The sequence below is a fragment of the Cuculus canorus genome, chromosome 38 (genome assembly GCF_017976375.1).
Source record: "Cuculus canorus isolate bCucCan1 chromosome 38, bCucCan1.pri, whole genome shotgun sequence".
Lineage (NCBI taxonomy): Eukaryota > Metazoa > Chordata > Aves > Cuculiformes > Cuculidae > Cuculus > Cuculus canorus.
This window is the reverse complement of record NC_071438.1, coordinates 621,394-643,352: the sequence shown is the minus strand read 5'-3', so window position 1 is coordinate 643,352 and position 21,959 is coordinate 621,394. Positions and strand designations below refer to the sequence as shown.

At 55.8% G+C, this 21,959-nt stretch overlaps 1 protein-coding gene across 1 annotated transcript; it reads right to left on the bottom strand.

Annotated features, from left to right (window-relative positions):
- Positions 1-408: 408 nt before the first annotated feature.
- LOC104054245 (syntaxin-1B) lies at positions 409-20,062 on the bottom strand. Its single transcript, XM_054053039.1, has 10 exons — positions 19,977-20,062; positions 15,329-15,403; positions 13,183-13,282; positions 12,150-12,224; positions 9,623-9,696; positions 9,431-9,539; positions 9,269-9,342; positions 5,886-6,023; positions 2,910-3,020; positions 409-523 (listed from the first exon to the last, which is right to left on the bottom strand). Exons 1-10 carry the CDS (start codon positions 20,004-20,006, stop codon positions 443-445), a joined length of 867 nt encoding a protein of 288 aa, XP_053909014.1. The 5' UTR covers positions 20,007-20,062; the 3' UTR covers positions 409-442.
- Between the last annotated feature and the right edge of the window lie 1,897 nt (positions 20,063-21,959).

Sequence of the window (21,959 nt, the reverse complement as noted above, 5' to 3'; positions counted from 1 at the left end):
ACCTCTTCTTAGGGTCACTCCGACCCAAATACCACCAAAATGGCCCCCAAAGGTCATCTCAACTCAACCCATGACCTCTCCTGAAGGTCATCCCAACCCAACTGCCACCAAAATGGCCTCTGAAGGTCCACCCAACCCAACCCATGACCTCCCCTGAAGGTCACCGCACCCCAAGCGCCGCCATGACGGCCCCTGAAGGCCTTTGAGGTCCCCCCCATTTTCCCCCCCCCCCTTTTTTCCGTTGGGATCGGAACGGACACCGCAGGGTCTCCTCCTTTATTCACCGAAGGGTTCGTTAACGGGGGGGGAGGGGAGGGGGGAGGGGAGGGGGGAGGGGAGGAGGGAGGGGTGGGGGAGGGGCGGTGATGGCGTTGAGGGGGGAGCGGAGTTTGGGGGGAGGGGTGGAAAGGGGGAGGGGGGAGGGGGGAGGGGGGAGGGGTCCCTACAACCCCAAAGTGCCCCCAATGGAAGAGGCCAAAACCACCCCCAACACCACACAGCAGATGATGATCATTATCTTCTTCTGCGCGGGGAGAAAAGAGACCCCAAAACAACCGAAAACGCCGAAAAAACGCAAAAAAACACAAAAAAACACAAAAAAAACACAAAAAAACCGCAAAGAAATAGAAAAAAACACAAAAAAACACAAAAAAACGCAAAGAAATAGAAAAAAAACACAAAAAAACCACAAAAAAACGCAAAGAAATAGAAAAAAAAACACAAAAAAAACACAAAAAAACGCAAAGAAATAGAAAAAAAACAAAAAAAACCACAAAAAAACGCAAAGAAATAGAAAAAAAAAACAAAAAAAACCAAAAAAAACACAAAAAAACCAAAAAAAAAAATAACCAAAAAAAAACCACACAAAAAAAACCACACAAAAAACCCACAAAAAGAACCACAAAAAAACCATAAAAAATACAAAAAAATACAAAAAAAAATACAAAAAAATACAAAAAAATACAAAAAACCACAAAAAAACACAAAAAAATACAAAAAAAACCACAAAAAAACCACAAAAAAATACAAAAAACCAAAAAAAACCAAAATAAACACAAAAAAGACACAAAAAACCCACAAAAAATACAAAAAAAACAAAAAAAACACAAAAAGACACAAAAAAAACAAAAAAAACACAAAAACCACAAAAAAATACAAAAAAAACAAAAAAACCACAAAAAAACCCAAAAAAACCACAAAAAAGACACAAAAAACCCACAAAAAAATACAAAAAAACCAAAAAAAACCACAAAAAGACACAAAAAACCCACAAAAACCACAAAATCCACAAAAAAATACAAAAAAAACAAAAAACCACAAAAAAAACAAAAAAAAAACCAAAAAAAAGACACAAAAAACCCACAAAAAAAATACAAAAAAACAAAAAAAACCACAAAAAGACACAAAAAAACCAAAAAAAACACAAAAACCACAAAAAAATACAAAAAAAACAAAAAAACCCACAAAAAGCACAAAAAACCGCAAAAAAATGCAAAAAAAACACAAAAAAACCACAAAAAACCACAAAAAACACAAAAAAAAACAAAAAAAACCACAAAAAAAACCCAAAAAAAGAAAAACCCACAAAAAAAATCAGAGAAGCCCAAAACCCAGCAGAAAAAAACCAAGAAAAAAACCCAAAAAACCAAAAACCCCACAAAAACCCCACAAAAGAAACCAAAAAACCCCAAAACCCAACAAAATCAGCAGAAAAAACCCCAAACCCCCCCAAAAAAACCAAAACCCCCCAAAAAATCAAAAAAAACCCCAAAAACCAACAAAAAAAACAACAAAAAAACCAAAACCACCACAAAAAAACCCAAAAAAAAACAAAAAACCAAAATCCTCCCCAAAAAAAACCAAAACCCCCCAAAAAACCCCAAAAACCCCCAAAACCCCCAAAATCCACCAAAGAAGGGCATCCGTGCAGCATTGAAAGGAGAAGAGAGAGCGGCGTCACCACAACATCACCATTTTGGGGGTCAAAGCCTCAATTTTGGGGGTCAACCCTCCCATTTTTGGGGCCAAACTCCCCATTTTTGGGGCCAAACTCCCCATTTTTGGGTCAAACTCCCCATTTTTGGCATCAAACTCCTCATTTTTGGGTCAAACTCCCCATTTTGGGGCCAAACTCCCCATTTTTAGGGCCAAACCCCCCATTTTTGGGGCCAAACTCTCCGTTTTTGGGGCCAAACTCCCCATTTTTAGGGCCAAACTCCCCATTTTTGGGTCAAACTCCCCATTTTTAGGGCCAAACTCCCCATTTTTGGGGTCAAACTCCCCATTTTTGGGGCCAAACTCTCCATTTTTGGGGTCAAACTCCCCATTTTTGGGGTCAAATCCCCCATTTTTGGGTCAAACTCCCCATTTTTGGGGCCAAACTCCCCATTTTTGGGGTCAAACTCCCCATTTTTGGGGCCAAACTCCCCATTTTTAGGGCCAAACCTCCCATTTTTGGGTCAAACTCCCCATTTTTAGGGCCAAACTCCCCATTTTTGGGCCAAACTCCCCATTTTTGGGGCCAAACTCCCCATTTTTAGGGTCAAACTCCCCATTTTTGGGGTCAAACTCCCCATTTTTAGGGCCAAACTCCCATTTTTGGGGCCAAACTCCCCATTTTTAGGGCCAAACTCCCCATTTTTGGGTCAAACTCCCCATTTTTGGGGCCAAAGCTCCCACTTTTGGGGTCAAACCCCTCATTTTTGGGGCCAAACTCCTCATTTTTGGGGTCAAACTCCCCATTTTTAGGGCCAAACTCCCCATTTTTTGGGGCCAAACCCCCCATTTTTAGGCCAAAGGTCCCATTTTTGGGGCCCAACCTCCCCGTTTTTGGGGTGTCCCCCCCCCATTTCTGAGGCCGAAGGCCCCGTTTTGGGGTCAAAGCCCCCCCTTTTCCGGGGGTCACTCACCCGTCGCGCTTTGCTTTGGTACTTGACGGCTTTTTTGGTGTCGGACACCGCGCGCTCCACGTAATCCACCGAGTGCTCCACGTTGTACTCGATGCGGTCGATCATCTCCCCCTGAGCGAAGACCACCACCGCCGCCGCCTCAGTTCCCACCCAGGGGGAACTCCGGGTCTTGGGGGAGGGGGTTCTGGGGGGATCTCACGGGGGTTCGTTGGGTTCTGAGTGGGTTTTGGGGGGATCTCATTGGGTTTTGGGGGGATCTCAATGGGTTTCGTTGGGTTTTGGGGGGATCTCAATGGGTTTTGGGGAGATCTCAATGGGTTTCATTGGGTTTTGGGGGGATCTCAATGGGTTTCGTTGGGTTTTGGGGGGATCTCAATGGGTTTTGGGGGGATCTCAATGGGTTTTGGTGGGTTTTGGGGGGATCTCAATGGGTTTCGTTGGGATCTCAATGGGTTTCGTTGGGTTTTGGGGGGATCTCAATGGGTTTTGGGGAGATCTCAATGGGTTTCGTTGGGTTTTGGGGGGATCTCAATGGGTTTTGGGGGGATCTCAATGGGTTTGGGGGGATCTCAATGGGTTTTGGTGGGATCTCAATGGGTTTGGGGGGATCTCAATGGGTTTCGGGGGGATCTCAATGGGTTTCGTTGGGTTTTGGTGGGATCTCAATGGGTTTCGTTGGGATCTCAATGGGTTTTGTTGAGTTTTGGGGGGATCTCAATGGGTTTCATTGGGTTTTGGGGGGATCTCAATGGGTTTTGTTGGGATCTCAATGGGTTTCGTTGGGTTTTGGGGGGATCTCAATGGGTTTTGGGGGGATCTCAATGGGTTTCGTTGGGTTTTGGGGGGATCTCAATGGGTTTTGGGGGATCTCATTGGGTTTTGGGGGGATCTCAATGGGTTTTGGGGGGATCTGAATGGGTTTCGTTGGCTTTTGGTGGGATCTCAATGGGTTTTGTTGGGTTTTGGGGGGATCTCAATGGGTTTCATTGGGTTTTGGGGGGATCTCAATGGGCTTTGGGGGGATCTCAATGGGTTTCGTTGGGATCTCAATGCGTTTTGTTGAGTTTTGGGGGGATCTCAATGGGTTTCGTTGGGTTTTGGGGGGATCTCAATGGGTTTCGTTGGGTTTTGGTGGGATCTCAATGGGTTTTGGGGGGATCTGAATGGGTTTCGTTGGGTTTTGGGGGGATCTCAATGGGTTTTGGGGGGATCTCAATGGGTTTCGTTGGGTTTTGGGGGGATCTCAATGGGTTTTGGGGGGATCTCAATGGGTTTCGTTGGGTTTTGGTGGGATCTCAATGGGTTTTGTTGGGTTTTGGGGGGATCTCAATGGGTTTCATTGGGTTTTGGGGGGGATCTCAATGGGTTTTGGGGGGATCTCAATGGGTTTCGTTGGGTTTTGGGGGGATCTCAATGGGTTTCGTTGGGTTTTAGGGGGATCTCAATGGGTTTTGTTGGGTTTTGGGGGGATCTCAATGGGTTTTGGGGGGATCTCAATGGGTTTCGTTGGGTTTTGGGGGGATCTCAATGGGTTTTGTTGGGTTTTGGGGGGATCTCAATGGGTTTCGTTGGGTTTTAGGGGGATCTCAATGGGTTTTGTTGGGTTTTGGGGGGATCTCAATGGGTTTTGGGGGGATCTCAATGGGTTTCGTTGGGTTTTGGGGGGATCTCAATGGGTTTTGGGGGGATCTCAATGGGTTTCGTTGGGTTTTGGGGGGATCTCAATGGGTTTTGGGGAGATCTCAATGGGTTTCGTTGGGTTTTGGGGGGATCTCAATGGGTTTTGGGGGGATCTCATTGGGTTTTGGGGGGATCTCAATGGGTTTTGGGGGGATCTGAATGGGTTTCGTTGGCTTTTGGTGGGATCTCAATGGGTTTTGTTGGGTTTTGGGGGGATCTCAATGGGTTTCGTTGGGATTTGGGGGGATCTCAATGGGTTTTGGGGGGATCTCAATGGGTTTTGTTGGGTTTTGGTGGGATCTCAGTGGGTTTTGGGGGGATCTCAATGGGTTTTGGTGGGATCTCAATGGGTTTCGTTGGGTTTTGGGGGGATCTCAATGGGTTTTGGGGGGATCTGAATGGGTTTCATTGGGTTCTTTTGGGTTCTTTTTCGGTTCTTTTGGGTTCTTTTTGGGTTCTTTTGGGTTCTTTTGGGTTCTTTTGGGTTCTTTTTGGGTTCTTTTGGGTTCTTTTGGGTTCTTTTGGGTTCTTTTTGGGTTCTTTTGGGTTCTTTTGGGTTCTTTTTGGGTTCTTTTGGGTTCTTTTGGGTTCTTTTTGCGTTCTTTTGGGTTCTTTTTGGGTTCTTTTGGGTTCTTTTGGGTTCTTTTGGGTTCTTTTGGGTTCTTTGGGGTTCTTTTGGGGTTCTTTTGGGTTCTTTTGGGTTCTTTTGGGGTTCTTTTGGGTTCTTTTTGGGTTCTTTTGGGTTCTTTTGGGGTTCTTTTGGGTTCTTTTGGGTTCTTTTGGGTTCTTTTTGGGTTCTTTTGGTTTCTTTTGGGTTCTTTTGGGTTCTTTTTGGGTTCTGGTGGTATCTCATTGGGTTCTTTTGGGTTCTTTTGGGTTCTTTTGGGGTTCTTTTGGGTTCTTTTGGGTTCTTTTTGGGTTCTTTTGGGTTCTTTTTGGGTTCTTTTGGGTTCTTTTTGGGTTCTTTTGGGGTTCTTTTGGGTTCTTTTGGGTTCTGGTGGTATCTCATTGGGTTTTGGTGGTATCTCATTGGGTTCTTTTGGGTTCTTTTGGGTTCTGGTGGTATCTCATTGGCTTCTGGTGGTATCTCATTGGGTTCTGGTGGTATCTCATTGGGTTCTTTTGGGTTCTTTTGGGTTCTTTTGGGTTCTTTTGGGTTCTTTTGGGTTCTTTTTTGGTTCCTTTGGGTTCTTTTGGGTTCTTTTGGGTTCTTTTGGGTTCTGGTGGTATCAGGGTGGGTTCCGGTGGTTTCCGGTGGTTTCCGGTGGGTTCCGTTGGTGCCCCGGGGGGCGGTACCTGGCTCTCCACCAGCATGGCCATGTCGACGAACATGTCGTGGAGCTCGCGGATGCTCGTCTCCAGTTTGATGATCTCATTGTGCCGCGTTTCGATCTCGTTCAGCGCCTGTTTGGTCATCTGAGAGTCCATCTTGATCTGCGCACCCCCGGAAACACAGCAGGGGGGAACCTTCAGGACCTCCTTTTCCTGGGGTCCCCCCTTTTCACGTCTCCCTCATTCCTGGTCTCTCTGCTTCCTGGGGTCCCCCCATTTTATGTCCCCCCCATTTCAGGTCCCCCCTTTTCCTGGTGTCCCCCCATTCCACGTCCCCCCGGTTCCCGGTCTCTCTGGTTCCTGGTGTCCCCCTATTTTATGTCCCCCCTTTTCCCGGTGTCCCCCCTTTTCACGTCCCCCTCGTTCCCAGTTTCTTTGGTTCCCGGTGTCCCCCCATTTCATGTCCCCCCAGTTCCCAGTCCCCCTGGTTCCCAGTGTCCCCCCATTTTATGTCCCCCCCGGTTGCTGGTGTCCCCCCATTTCATGTCCCCCCTTTTCCCGGTGTCCCTTCATTTCATGTCCCCCCTGGTTCCCGGTGTCCCCTTTTCACAGTGTCCCCCCATTTTATGTCCCCCCAGTTCCCAGTCCCCCCTTTTCCTGGTGTCCCCCCTTTTCATGTCCCCCTGGTTCCCAGTGTCCCCCCATTTCATGTCCCCCTCGTTCCGGTTTCCCCCCATTTCACATCCCCCTCGTTCCTGGTGTCCCCCCATTTTATGTCCCCCTGCTCTCCAGTCCCCCCTTTTCTCGGTGTCCCCCCATTTCACGTCCCCCTCATTCCCGGTTTCTTTGGTTCCTGGGGTCCCCCCATTTTATGTCCCCCCCATTTCATGTCCCCCCTTTTCCTGGTGTCTCCCCATTTCCCGTCCCCCTCTTTCCCGGTCTCTCTGGTTCCTGGTGTCCCCCCATTTTATGTCCCCCCTGGTTCCTGGTGTCCCCCCATTTCACGTCCCCCCTTTTCCCAGTGTCCCTTCATTTCATGTCCCCCTGGTTCCCAGTGACCCCTTTCCCTGGAGTCCCCCCATTTCATGTCCCCCCAGTTCCCGGTCCCCCCTTTTCCTTATGTCCCCCCATTTTGTGTCCCCCCAGTTCCCGGTCCCCCTGGTTCCCAGTGTCCCCCCATTTTATGTCCCCCTGGTTCCTGGTGTCCCCCCATCCTACGTCCCCCTGCTCCCCAGTCCCCCTCGTTCCTGGTGTCCCCCCATTTCATGTCCCCCCCAGTTCCCAGTCCCCCTGGTTCCCGGTGTCCCCCCATTTCACGTCCCCCTTGTTCCTCGTGTCCCCCCATTTTGTGTCCCCCTGGTTCCCAGTGTCCCCCTATTTCACGTCCCCCTGGTTCCCAGTGTCCCCCCATTTTATGTCCCCCTGCTCTCCAGTCCCCCCTTTTCCCGGTGTCCCCTCTTTTCCCGTCCCCCTCATTCCTGATCTCTCTGGTTCCCGGTGTCCCCCTATTTCATGTCCCCCTGGTTCCTGGTGTCCCCCTGGTTCCCAGTCCCCCCTTTTCCCGCTGTCCCCCCATTTTATGTCCCCCTGCTCTCCAGTCCCCCCTTTTCCCGATGTCCCCTTTTCTTGGTGTCCCCCCATTTTATGTCCCCCCCTCGTTCCCGGTCTCTCTGGTTCCCGGTGTCCCCCCATTCCACATCCCCCTCGTCTCCAGTCCCCCCTTTTCGCAGTGTCCCCCCATTTCACGTCCCCCCTGGTCTCCAGTCCCCCTCTTTCCCAGTGTCCCCCCATTTTATGTCCCCCTGCTCTCCAGTCCCCCCTTTTCGCGGCGTCCCCCCATTTCATGTCCCCCGGTTCCCAGTGCCCCCTTTTCCCGGTGTCCCCCCATTTCACATCCCCCTCGTTCCCGGTGTCCCCCCATTTCATGTCCCCTTTGGTTCCTTGTGTCCCCCCATCCCACATCCCCCCAGTTCCAGGTCCCCCCTTTTCCTTATGTCCGCCGATTTCACATCCCCCTGGTTCCCAGTCCCCCCTTTTCCTGGTGTCCCCCCATTTCATGCCCCCCTGGTTCCCAGTGTCCCCCCGTTTTATGTCCCCCCCTTTTCCCGGTCTCTCTGGTTCCTGGTGTCCCCCCATTTTATGTCCTCCTGGTTCCCGGTGTCCCCCTCTTTCACGTCCCCCCTTTTCCCGGTGTCCCCCCATTTCACGTCCCCCTCGTTCCTCGTGTCCCCCCCTTTCATGTCCCCCCTGGTCTCCAGTCTCCCCTTTTTCTTATGTCCCCCCATTTTATGTCCCCCCTGGTTCCTTGTGTCCCCCCATCCCACATCCCCCCGGTTCCCAGTCCCCCCTTTTCCCGGTGTCCCCCCATTTCATGTCCCCCTGGTTCCCGGTGTCCCCTTTTCTCGCCGTCCCCCCACTTCATGTCCCCCTGGTTCCCAGTCCCCCCTTTTCCCAGTGTCCCCCTGTTTTATGTTCCCTCCTTTTCCCGGTGTCCCTTCATTTCATGTCCCCCTGGTTCCCGGTGTCCCCCCATTTCCCGATGTCCCCTTTTCTCAGTGTCCCCCCATTTTATGTCCCCCCAGTTCCCAGTCCCCCCTTTTTCCTCGTGTCCCCCCATCCAACGTCCCCCTGGTCTCCAGTCCCCCCTTTTCCTTATGTCCCCCCATTTCACATCCCCATCGTTCCCAGTGTCCCCCCATTTCATGTCCCCCCCTTTTCCCGCTGTCCCCCCATTTCATGTCCCCCTCCTTCCCGGTCTCTCTGGTTCCTGGTGTCCCCCCATTTCATGTTCCCCTGCTCTCCAGTCCCCCCTTTTCTCGGTGTCCCCCCATTTCACGTCCCCATCATTCCCAGTTTCTTTGGTTCCTGGTGTCCCCCCATTTTATGTCCCCCCGGTTCCCGGTCCCCCCTTTTCCCGCTGTCCCCCCATTTCATGGCCCCCCTTATTCCTCGTGTCCCCCCATTTCATGTCCCCCCCTTTTCCCGGTCCCCCCTTTTCCTGGTGTCCCCCCATTTCATGTCCCCCCCGGTTCCAGGTCCCCCCTTTTCCTTATGTCCCCCCATTTTATGTCCCCCCTCTTCCCAGTGTCCCCCCATTTCATGTCCCCCCAGTTCCCAGTCCCCCCTTTTCCTTATGTCCCCCCATTTCACGTCCCCCCTGGTTCCTCGTGTCCCCCCATTCCACATCCCCCTCATCTCCAGTCCCCCCTTTTCCCGGTGTCCCCCCATTTCATGTCCCCCTGGTTCCTGGAGTCCCCCCATTTCATGTCCCCCGTCATTCCTTGTGTCCCCCATCCAACATCCCCCCAGTTCCCGGTCCCCCCCCTTTCCCCGGTCCCCCCCTTTTCCCGGTCCCCCCCCATTTCCCGTCCGTCCCCCCCTTTCCCCCCCGCCGGACGCCGCCCTACGTCATCGGTGAAGATGGCCAACTTCCCGCTCTCCAACATATCCTCCAACTCCTCGTTGGTGGTCGTTCTTCCGGCTACGAGCAAACAGGAAGTGGCGTCGTCCGCGTCAACGCCTCCCCCGGAACCTTTTCCCACCCCCCCAAAATTCCCAGCGCCACCCACTGATCTCCAACTGCCGTTGGATTCGGTCTTTGCAGCGGTCGCGGTATTTGGATTGAGTGGCGTTGTACTCCGTCATCACTTCCACGAACTTCCGGGAGAGCGTCGAATGCTGCGGAGAAGGCGCGGAATGGACCTCCGGAGGTCGCAAAGATGGAGGACAACGAAGAAAGGCGGTGAAAAAATAAACAATACCTGAGTTTTCCGGATACGGAGATCGGCAGAGGAGCGGTTGAGGCCTTCTTCCTGCTCGATGCTCTGCTCGATGGCTGCGGGAAAGGGGGAGGGGATCAACGGAGACACCGGTAGACTCCAGGCACCGAGATGGTGGCCATAAGCCAAAATGGCCACACCAGGATGGCCAGAAGGCAAGATGGCCACCTCAAGATGGCCGCCCCATGATGGCCACTAGCCAAGACGGCCACCAACCAAGATGATGGCCACCCCAAGATGGCCACCAACCAAGATGGCCACCAAACAAGATGGCCACCAACCAAGATGGCCACCAAGATGACCGCCCCAAGATGGCCACCAACCAAGATGGCCACTAACCAAGATGGCCGCTCCAAGATGGCCAACAACCAAGATGGCCACCAACCAAGATGGCCACCAACCAAGATGGCCGCCCCAAGATGGCTGCCCCAAGATGGACACCAGCCAAAATTGCCACAAACCAAGATGGCACCAACCAAGATGGCACCAACCAAGATGGCCACCAGCCAAGATGGCCACCCCAAGATGGCCACCAAACAAGATGGCCACCAACCAAGATGGCCACCAACCAAGATGGCCACCAACCAAGATGGCCACCCCAAGATGGCCACCCCAAGATGGCACCAACCAAGATGGCCACCCCAAGATGGCCACCAACCAAGATGGCCACCAACCAAGATGGCCACCAACCAAGATGGCCACCCTAAGATGGCACCAACCAAGATGACCACCAACCAAGATGGCACCAACCAAGATGGCACCAACCAAGATGGCCACCAACCAAGATGGCCACCAACCAAGATGACACCAACCAAGATGGCCACCAACCAAGATGGCTGCCAACCAAGATGGCATCAACCAAGATGGCACCAACCAAGATGGCCACCAACCAAGATGGCCACCCCAAGATGACCACCAACCAAGATGGCTGCCAACAAAGATGGCCACCCCAAGATGGCCACCAACCAAGATGGCCACCAACCAAGATGGCACCAACCAAGATGGCCGCCAACCAAGATGGCCACCAACCAAGATGGCCACCAACCAAGATGGCACCAACCAAGATGGCCACCAACCAAGATGGCTGCCAACCAAGATGACCACCAACCAAGATGGCACCAACCAAGATGGCCACCAACCAAGATGGCAACCAACAAAGATGGCCACCCCAAGATGGCCACCAACCAAGATGGCCACCAACCAAGATGGCCACCAACCAAGATGGCCACCAGCAAAGATGGCCACCGCAAGATGGCCACCAACCAAGATGGCCACCAACCAAGATGGCACCAACCAAGATGGCCACCAACCAAGATGGCACCAACCAAGATGGCACCAACCAAGATGGCCACCAGCAAAGATGGCCACCCCAAGATGGCACCAACCAAGATGGCACCAACCAAGATGGCCACCAGCAAAGATGGCCACCCCAAGATGGCCACCAACCAAGATGGCCACCAACCAAGATGGCCACCCCAAGATGACCACCAACCAAGATGGCTGCCAACAAAGATGGCCACCCCAAGATGGCCACCAACCAAGATGGCCACCAACCAAGATGGCACCAACCAAGATGGCCGCCAACCAAGATGGCCACCAACCAAGATGGCCACCAACCAAGATGGCACCAACCAAGATGGCCACCAACCAAGATGGCTGCCAACCAAGATGGCACCAACCAAGATGGCATCAACCAAGATGGCCACCAACCAAGATGGCTGCCCCAAGATGGCACCAACCAAGATGGCCGCCTCAATATGGCCACCAGCCAAGATGGCACCAACCAAGATGGCCACCCCAAGATGGCCACCAACCAAAATGGCCACCAACCAAGATGGCCACCAACCAAGATGGCCACCGACCAAGATGACTGCCCCAAGATGGCCACCAACCAAGATGGCCGCCCCAAGATGGCCACCAGCCAAGATGGCCACCAACAAAGATGGCCACCAGCCAAGATGGCCGCCAACCAAGATGACCACCAACCAAGATGGCCGCCAACCAAGATGGCACCAACCAAATTGGCCGCCCAAAGATGGCCACCAGCCAAGATGGCACCAACCAAGATGGCCACCAACCAAGATGGCCACCAGCCAAGATGACCACCAACCAAGATGGCCACCAACCAAGATGGCCACCAGCCAAGATGACCACCAACCAAGATGGCCACCAACCAAGATGGCCGCCCCAAGATGGCCACCAGCCAAGATGGCCACCAGCCAAGATGGCACCAACCAAGATGGCACCAACCAAGATGGCCGCCCCAAGATGGCCACCAACGAAGATGGCCACCAAGCAAGATGGCCGCCAACCAAGACGGCCACTCCAAAATGGCCAACAACCAAGATGGCCACCAAGATGGCCACCAACCAAGATGGCACCAACCAATATGGCCACCACCCAAGATGGCCACCCAAGATGACCACCACCCCATGATGGCCGCCCCCCAAGATGGCCACCCCCCAAGATGGCCGCCCCCACGGAATCAAGATGGCCGCCGCGAGGTCACCTTTCAACTTGGAGCGCACTTTGTTGGCCGTTTTCTTGATGTCGGCCGTGAGGTCCTCGAGCTCCTGCTTCGTTTCTGGGGGGAGCGCCGCACCCGCGTCACCGACCCCCCCGGAACGCGGGGCCCACACCCAGGGGTCCCCCCCGGAACACGTCCCCCCCCCCCCAGCTCATGGTCCCCCCCAGTTCATGGTCTTCCCCCGGAACACGGGGCCCACACCCAGGGGTCCCCCCCAGAACCATCCCCCCCCAAGCTCATGGTCCCCCCAGTTCATAGTGTCCCCCCGGAACATGTGTGTGTGTCCCCGGTTCCCGGTGACTTTGGTTCCCGGTGTCCCCCCATTTCATGTCCCCCCAATTCCCAGTGACTTTAGTTCCTGGTGTCCCCCCAGAACACCTCCCCCCCAGTTCATGGTGTCCCCCCGGAACACGTGTGTGTCCCCCCCGGTTCCCGGTGACTTTGGTTCCCGGTGTCCCCCCAGGCCACGTCCCCCCAGTTCCCGGTGACTTTGGTTCCTGGTGTCCCCCCATTTCATGTCCCCCCATTTCCCGGTGACTTTAGTTCCTGGTGTCCCCCCAGTTCCTGGTGACTTCGGTTCCTGGTCCCCCCGCTTCCTGGTGTCCCCCCATTTCATGTCCCCCCAGTTCCTGGTCCCCCCTTTTTCCTGCTGTCCCCCCATCCCATGACACCCCGGTTCCCGGTGACTTTGGTTCCTGGTGTCCCCCCATCCCGCATCCCCCCCGGTTCCCAGTCCCCCCCAGTTCCCAGTCCCCCCAATTCCCAGTCCCCCCAATTCCCTGTCCCCCCAATTCCCTATCCCCCCAGTTCCCGGTGACTTTGGTTCCCGGTGTCCCCCCATTTCATGTCCCCCCAGTTCCTGCTGTTCCCCCATCCCACGTCTGATTGGTTCCTGGTCCGTCAGGTTCCCGGTGTCCCCCCGTCCCACGTCCCCCCGGTTCCCTGTCCCCCCATTTCCCTGTCCCCCTGGTCCCCCCCAGTTTCCGGTCCCCCCCGGGCCGGCGTTGGCGCTCACTCTCGTCGGGGTTGGGGGCGGCCAAGATGGCGCTGTGCTGCTTCTTCACCTGCTCCACATCCTCCGACAGTTTCTCGATGCACCCCCGGATCTCCTCCACCTGACCAGAAACCACAGACCACCAACTTCCGGTGGCCGCCGGCAACTTCCGGTGGCCCCGGAGACCTTCTGGTGGCCCAAGAGATGGTCCTGGTGGCCCCACAAGAGGTTTTGGTGGCCCTGGAGACCTTCTGGTGGCCCCACAAGAGGTTCTGGTGGCCCCAGAGAGGGTTCTGGTGGCCCCACAAGGGGTTTTGGTGGCCCCAGAGACCTTTTGGTGGCTCCACAGGGAGGTCTGGTGGTCCCAGAGAGGGTCCTGGTGGCCCTGGAGACCTTCTGGTGGCCCAAGAGGTGGTCCTGGTGGCCACAGAGACCTTTTGGTGGCCCCAGAGAGGGTTCTGGTGGCCCCACAAGGGGTTCTGGTGGCACCAGAGACCTTTTGGTGGCTTCACAGGGGGTTCTGGTGGTCCCAGAGAGGGTTCTGGTGGCCCTGGAGACCTTCTGGTGGCCCAAGAGATGGTCCTGGTGGCCCCGTAGGGGGTTCTGGTGGCCCCAGAGACCTTTTGGTGGCCCCACAGGGGGTTCTGGTGGCCCCAGAGATGGTCCTGGTGGCCCCATGGGGGGTTCTGGTGGCCCCAGAGAGGGTTCTGGTGGCCCCAGAGACCTTTTGGTGGCCCCACAAGAGGGTCTGGTGGTCCCAGAGAGGGTTCTGGTGGCCCCACAAGGGGTTCTGGTGGCCCTGGAGACCTTCTGGTGGCCCAAGAGATGGTCCTGGTGGCCCCACAGGGGGGTTTGGTGGCCCCAGAGACCTTCTGGTGGCTCCACAAGGGGGTCTGGTGGCCCCAGAGATGGTCCTGGTGGCCCCACGGAGGGTGTTGGTGGCCCCAGAGATGGTTTTGGTGGCCCCACAGGGGGTTCTGGTGGCCCCATGGAGGGTTTTGGTGGCCCCATATAGGTTCTGGTGGCCCCACAAGGGGTTCTGGTGGCCCCAGAGACCTTCTGGTGGCCCCACAAGGGGTTCTGGTGGCCCCAGAGATGGTCCTGGTGACCCCATGGGGGGTTCTGGTGGCCCCATATAGGTTTTGGTGGCCCCACAGTGAGGTCTGGTGGCCCCACATAGGTTTTGGTGGCTCCACGGAGGGTTCTGGTGGCCCCAGAGACCTTTTGGTGGCCCCACAAGAGGTTCTGGTGGCCCCAGAGACGGTTCTGGTGGTCCTATATAGGTTTTGGTGGCCCCATATAGGTTCTGGTGGCCCCACGGGGGGTTCTGGTGGCCCTGGAGACCTTCTGGTGGACCCAGAGACAGTCCTGGTGGCCCCACAGGTGGTTCTGGTGGCCCCAGAGACCTTTTGGTGGCCCCACAGTGGGTTCTGGTGGCCCTCAAGACCTTCTGGTGGCCCCAGAGACAGTCCTGGAGGCCCCATGGGGGGTTCAGGTGGCCCCACAAGAGGTTCTGGTGGCCCCAGAGAGGGTTCTGGTGGCCCCACAAGGGGTTCTGGTGGCCCAAGAGATGGTCCTGGTGGCCCCACAAGGGGTTCTGGTGGCCCTGGAGACCTTCTGGTGGCCCCACGGAGGGTTTTGGTGGCCCCACAAGGGTTTCTGGTGGCCCCAGAGACCTTTTGGTGGCCCCACAGTGGGTTCTGGTGGCCCTCAAGACCTTCTGGTGGCCCCAGAGACAGTTCTGGAGGCCCCATGGGGGGTTCTGGTGGCCCCACAAGGGGTTCTGGTGGCCCCATATAGGTTTTGGTGGCCCCACAGGGGGTTCTGGTGGCCCCATATAGGTTTTGGTGGCCCCACAGGGGGTTCTGGTGGCCCCATATAGGTTTTGGTGGCCCCACAGTGAGGTCTGGTGGCCCCACAAGGGATTCTGGTTGCCCCAAAGAGGGTTCTGGTGGCCCCACAGGGGGTTGTGGTGGCCCCAGAGACCTTTTGGTGGCCCCACAAGGGGTTCTGGTGGCCCTAGAGACCTTCTGGTGGCCCCAGAGAGGGTTCTGGTGGCCCCAGAGACCTTTTGGTGACTCCACAGGGGGTTCTGGTGGCCCCACGGAGGGTTCTGGTGGCCCCAAATAGGTTCTGGTGGCCCCATGGGGGGTTCTGGTGGCCGCACCTGCTCGAAGAACTCATCCATGAAGTGGTCGCGGTCGACGTGGACGACCTCCTCCTCATCATCGCTGTCCTTGGCCTGGGGGGGGGGAGGGGGGATCGGCGTCAGGGGGACCCCGAAAATGGGGGCTTTGACCCCAAAACGGGGCCTTTGGCCTCAGAAATTGGGGGGAACCCCAAAAACGGGGAGGTTGGGCCCCAAAAATGGGACCTTTGGCCTAAAAATGGGGGGTTTGGCCCCAAAATGGGGAGATTGACCCCAAAAATGAGAGGTTTGGCCCCAAAAATGGGGAGTTTGGCCCAAAAATGAGGCGTTTGACCCCCAAAATGGGGAATTTGACCCCAAAAATGGGGGTTTGGCCCCAAAAATGGGGAGTTTGGCCCAAAAATGGGGAGATTGACCCCAAAAATGGGAGTTTGGCCCCAAAAATGGGGAGTTTGGCCCAAAAATGAGGGGTTTGACCCCAAAAATGGGGAATTTGACCCCAAAAATGGGGGTTTTGACCCAAAAATGGGAGTTTTGGCCCAAAAATGGGAGGTTTGACCCCCAAAATTGAGGCTTTGACCCCCAAAAAGAGGGGCTTGGGCCTAAAAATGTGAAGTTTAACCCCAAAAATGGGGAGTTTGGCCCCAAAAAGGGTGTTTTGGCCCAAAAATGGGGGAGTTCGTCCCCAAAATGGGGAGTTTGGCCCCAAAAATGAGGGGTTTGACCCCCAAAATGGGGGCGTTGGCCCAAAAATGGGAGGGTTGACCCCCAAAATTGAGGCTTTGACCCCCAAAAAGAGGGGCTTTGGCCTAAAAAATGTGAAGTTTGACCCAAAAATGGGGAGTTTGGCCCCAAAATGAGAGGTTTGGCCCCAAAAATGGGGAGTTTGGCCCCCAAAAAGGGCGTTTTGACCCAAAAATGGGGAGTTTGACCCAAAAATGGGAGATTTGACCCAAAAATGTGAGGTTTGACCCAAAAAATGAGGGGTTTGACCCCAAAATGGGGAGTTTGACCCCAAAAATGGGAGGTTTGACCCCCAAAATTGAGGCCTTGACCCCAAAAAGGGGGGCTTTGGCCTAAAAATGGGGAGTTTGACCCCAAAAATGAGGGGGTTGACCTCCAAAATGGGGGTGTTGGCCCCAAAATGGCGGCTTTGGCCCCAAAAATGGGGGGTTTGACACCAAAAATGGGGAATTTGACCCCAAAAATGGGGGTTTTGACCCAAAAATGGGGAGTTTGACCCCAAAAGAGAGGAGTTTGACCCTAAAAATGGGGAATTTGACCCAAAAATGGGGAGTGTGACCCCAAAAATGGGGAGTTTGACCCAAAAATGAGGGGTTTGACCCCAAAAATGGGAGGTTTGACCCCCAAAATTGAGGCCTTGACCCCAAAAAGGGGGGCTTTGGCCTAAAAATGGGGAGTTTGACCCTAAAAATGGGGAATTTGACCCAAAAATGGGAGGTTTGACCCCAAAAAGGGTGTTTTGACCCAAAAATGGGGGGTTTGACCCAAAAATGTGAAGTTTGACACCAAAATGGGGAGTTTGGCCCCAAAAATGGGGAGTTTGACCCAAAAATGAGGAGTTTTACCCTAAAAATGGGGAGTTTGAATCAAAAAATGGGGAGTTTGACCCCAAAAATGAGGGGTTTGACCCAAAAATGGGAGGTTTGGCCCCAAAAATGGGGAATTTGACCCCAAAATGGGGAGTGTGACCCCAAAATGGGGGGTTTGACCCCAAAAAAGGGGAATTTGACCCCAAAAATGGGGGGGTTGACCCCAAAAATGGGGGCGTTGGCCCAAAAAATGAGGAGTTTGACCCCAAAAATGGGGGTTTTGACCCCCAAAAATGGGGAATTTGACCCAAAAATGGGGAGTTTGACCCAAAAATGGGGAGTTTGACCCCAAAAGAGAGGAGTTTGACCCTAAAAATGGGGGGTTTGACCCTAAAAATGGGGAATTTGACCCAAAAATGGGGAGTGTGACCCCAAAAATGAGGGGTTTGACCCCCAAAATGGGGGTTTTGACCCAAAAATGGGGGGTTTGACCCCCAAAATTTGGCCTTTGGCCCCAAAAATGGGGGTTTTGACCCCAAAGTGAGGAGTTTGACCCCAAAAGTGGGGGTTTGACCCCCAAAATGGGGCTCAGCCCCACCCCCCCATTCATACCCTGCTCCCCCCCCCCCTCATTTGCATACGGGTTCGCACACCCCATTCATAAGCTGAGTTCATTTGCATAACCCCACCCCCCACGGCATTGGCGCCCGTCAGACCTCGTTTGCATAAAGGTGCGCTCATTTGCATAGAGCGGAGCAATGGCGGCTCAGAGAGATCTATAGAGACCCCATAGGGACCCATAGAGACCCATAGAGACCCATAGAGACCCATAGAGACCCCATAGAGACCCATAGGGACCCATAGAGACCCACAGAGACCCATAGAGACCCATAGAGACCCCATAGAGACCCCATAGAGACCCATAGAGACCCACAGAGACCCCATAGAGACCCATAGAGACCCACAGAGACCCCACAGAGACCCCCAGAGACCCATAGAGACCCCATAGGGACCCATAGAGACCCCATAGAGACCCACAGAGACCCATAGAGACCCCATAGAAACCCATAGAGACCCCATAGAGACCCACAGAGACCCATAGAGACCCCACAGAGACCCATAGAGACCCACAGAGACCCCATAGAAACCCACAGAGACCCCACAGCATCACCCACTGCACCCCATAGCGCCCCATAAAGACCCATAGCGACTCATAGAGACCCCATAGAGACCCATAGTGCCCCATAGTGACCCCAAAGCAACCCCATAGAGACCCACAGCGACCCCATAGCTCCTCATTGCACCCCACAGCTCCCATTGCACCGCATAGACCCCATTGCACCCCACAGACCCCATAGCTCCCCACTGCACCCCACAGCTCCCTATTGTACCCCATTGCACCCATTGCACCCCACAGCACCCATTGCACCCCACAGCTCCCTATTGTACCCCATTGCACCCATTGCACTCCACAGCACCCATTGCACCCCACAGCTCCCCATTGCACCCACTGCACCCCACAGACCCCATTGCACCCCCCAGCTCCCCACTGCACTCCAGTGCACCCCACTGCACCCATTGCACCCCATAGCACCCACTGCACCCCACAGCACCCCATAGACCCCATTGCACCCACTGCACCCCACAGCTCCCCATAGATCCCATTGCACCCATTGCACCCCACAGCTCCCCACTGCACCCCATAGACCCCATTGCACCCCACAGACCCCATTGCACCCCCAGCTCCCCATTGCACCCATTGCACCCCACTGCACCCATTGCACCCCATTGCACTCCATTGCACCCCATTGCACCCCACAGCCCCCACAGTTCCCCATTGCACCCACTGCACCCCACAGCTCGCTATAGACCCCATTGCTCCCCATAGATCCTATTGCACCCCACAGCACCCATTGCACTCCATTGCACCCCATTGCACCCCACAGCTCCCCATAGACCCCATTGTACCCCCCAGCTCCCCATTGCACCCCATAGACCCCATTGCACCCCACAGCTCCCCATTGCACCCATTGAACCCCATAGCACCCACTGTACCCCACAGCTCCCCATAGACCCCATTGCACCCCACAGATCCCATTGCACCCCACAGCACCCATTGCACCCCACAGACCTCATTGCACCCCACAGCCTCCATTGCACCCCATAGACCCCATTGCACCCCACAGCTCCCCATTGCACCCATTGCACCCCACAGCCCCCATTGCACCCCACAGCACCCCATAGCACCCACTGCACCCCACAGCCCCCACTGCACTCCAGTGCACCCCACAGCTCCCCATTGCACCCCACAGACCCCATTGCACCCCACAGCTCCCTATTGTAGCCCATAGCACCCATTGCACCCCACAGCACCCATTGCACCCATTGCACCCCATTGCACCCATTGCACCCCACAGACCCCATTGCACCCCACAGACCCCATTGCTCCCCATTGCACCCCTTTGCACCCACAGCCTCCATTGCTCCCCATTGCACCCCATAGACCCCATTGCACCCCATATACCCCATTGCACCCCACAGCTCCCCATTGCACCCATTGCACCCCACAGACCCCATTGCACCCCACAGCTCCCTATTGTAGCCCATAGCACCCATTGCACCCCACAGCACCCATTGCACCCATTGCACTCCACAGCACCCACTGCACCCCATAGCTCCTCATTGCACCCCATAGACCCCATTGCACCCCACAGCTCCCCATTGCACCCATTGCACCCCATAGCACCCACTGTACCCCACAGCTCCCCATAGACCCCATTGCAACCACTGCACCCCACAGCCCCCATTGCACCCATTGCACCCCACAGCCTCCATTGCTCCCCATTGCACCCCCCATCTCCCCACAGACCCCATTGCACCCCATAGCTCCCCATTGCACCCATTGCACCCCATTGCACCGACTGCACCCCACAGACCTCATTGCACCCCACACCCTCCATTGCTCCCCATTGCACCCATTGCACCCCATAGCTCCCCACTGCACCCATTGCACCCACTGCACCCCACAGCTCCCACTGCACCCCCCAGCTCCCCACTGCTCCCCACTGCACCCCATTGCTCCCCATACCCCCCCCCCCCCCATCCCCGCTCACGCTGCGGAGCTCCTGGGTCCGGTCCTTCATGTCGGGGGGGGGTTCGGGGGTCCCCCAGCCCTTTTCGGGGGGCTCTTTGGGGTCCGTGGGGGGGGGTCCCCCAGGCGCGCTTCGGGGCTCGGGGGGGACCCGGCAGCTGCGGGGGCTGCGGCGGCGGCTGCGGCTGCGGGGGGGGGCGGCTGCGCAGAGGGGGCTGCGCTAAGGGGGCGGGGCTTGGAGGGAGGGGGCGGGGCTCTGGGGAGAGGGGCGTGGCTTGGGGCTGCGCTAAAGGCGGGATGAGGGCGTGGCTTGAGGGGGAATAGGCGGGGCTTTGCAGGGAGTGGGCGTGGCTTGCAGTTGAGGGGGTCGCGCGAAGGGGCGGGGCGCGAGGAGGGGCGTGGTTATGGGGAAGGGGCGTGGCTTCAGGGCCGCGCTAAGAGGGGGTCGGGGCGTGGCTTAGTGAAGGGGCGTGGCTTGTGGCTCCGGGTGGGCTGCGCTAAGGGGGCGTGGTTTGGAGGGGGCGTGGTTTGATGGTGTACTGTGTGTGCGGTGTAGGCGTGGCCTGATGGAAGGGGCGTGGCCTGATGCTGCTGAGGGGGCTGCGCTAAGGGGGCGGGGTTTGGGGAGAGGGCGGGGTTTGGTTGAAGGGCAAAAGTGGGTGTGGCTTTGTGGGAGATGGGGCGTGGTTTGTTGAAAGGGGCGTGGCTTTGGGTAGTGGGTGGGGCTTGGGATGCTCCCCCATAGACCCCAGTGAACCCATAGAGCTCCATAGACTCCCCCTTAGGGCCCCATAGAACCCCCATAGAGACCCATAGAGACCCCACAGAGACCCCATAGAGACCCCATAGAGACCCACAGAGACCCATAGAGCCCCATAGAGACCCCATAGAGACCCACAGAGACCCACAGAGACCCACAGAGACCCATAGAGACCCCATAAAGACCCCATAGAAACCCCATAGAGACCCACAGAGCCCCATAGAGACCCCATAGAGACCCACAGAGACCCATAGAGACCCACAGAGACCCATAGAGCCCCCAACAGAGAGCCATAGAGCCCCTTAGACCCCCCCGATAGAGCCCCATAGACCCCCAGCAGAGCCCCATAGAGCCCCTTAGACCCTCCCATAGAGCCCCATAGAGATCCCCCATAGAGCCCCATAGACCGCCCCATAGAGCCCCGATAGTGCCCTATAGAGCTCATTGCCCCTATAGCCGCCCATAGACCCCATAGAGCCCCACAGACCCCTCCACAGAAAACCATAGAGCCCTATAGACCCCCCCCCCCCCAGACCTCCCCATAGACCCCATAGCGTCCTCCATGGACCCTATTGAACCCATAGAGCCCCATAGAGCCCCATTGAACCCATAGAGCCCCATAGAGCCCCCATAGAGCCCCATTGAACCCATAGAGCCCCCATAGAGCCCATAGAACCCATAGTCACCTATAGTGCCCCATAGACCCCATAGCGCCCTATAGCCACCCCATAGACCTCATGGAACCCCATAGACCCCATTGCGCTATGGGGCACTATGAGTGCTGTGGGGGCCTATAGGGGGTTATGGGGGGCTATAGGGCGGCTATTGGGGTCTATGGGGCGCTATAGGGGGGGCCGCCCCCTCCTTGGAGGACCACAGCGGCCCCCAATAGGGGCTCTCTGCGGCCGCTCTTGCCGCTCATCTCTATGGTTCCCCCCCCCCCCCCCTTCAATAGAACCATGAGGGCGCCCAGCCACTCTCTATGACCCTGGAGGACCGCGCAGCCAGAGCGGTCCCCGCGCTCTGTGCTCACCTGGGCGCATGCGCAGAGCGTCTCCCTCCTCCCCCGGCGCCATTTCCGGGTCCGCGCGCGCCACCATGCGGGATCGGACCCGGGAGCTAAACCAGGTGTGGGGGGGAGGGACCCCGAAATCGGGTCCGGGGACCCCAAAATCGGGTCTGGGGACCCCGAAATCGGGTTTGGGACCCCCAAAAACGTGTTTGGGACCCCAAAAAACGGGTTTG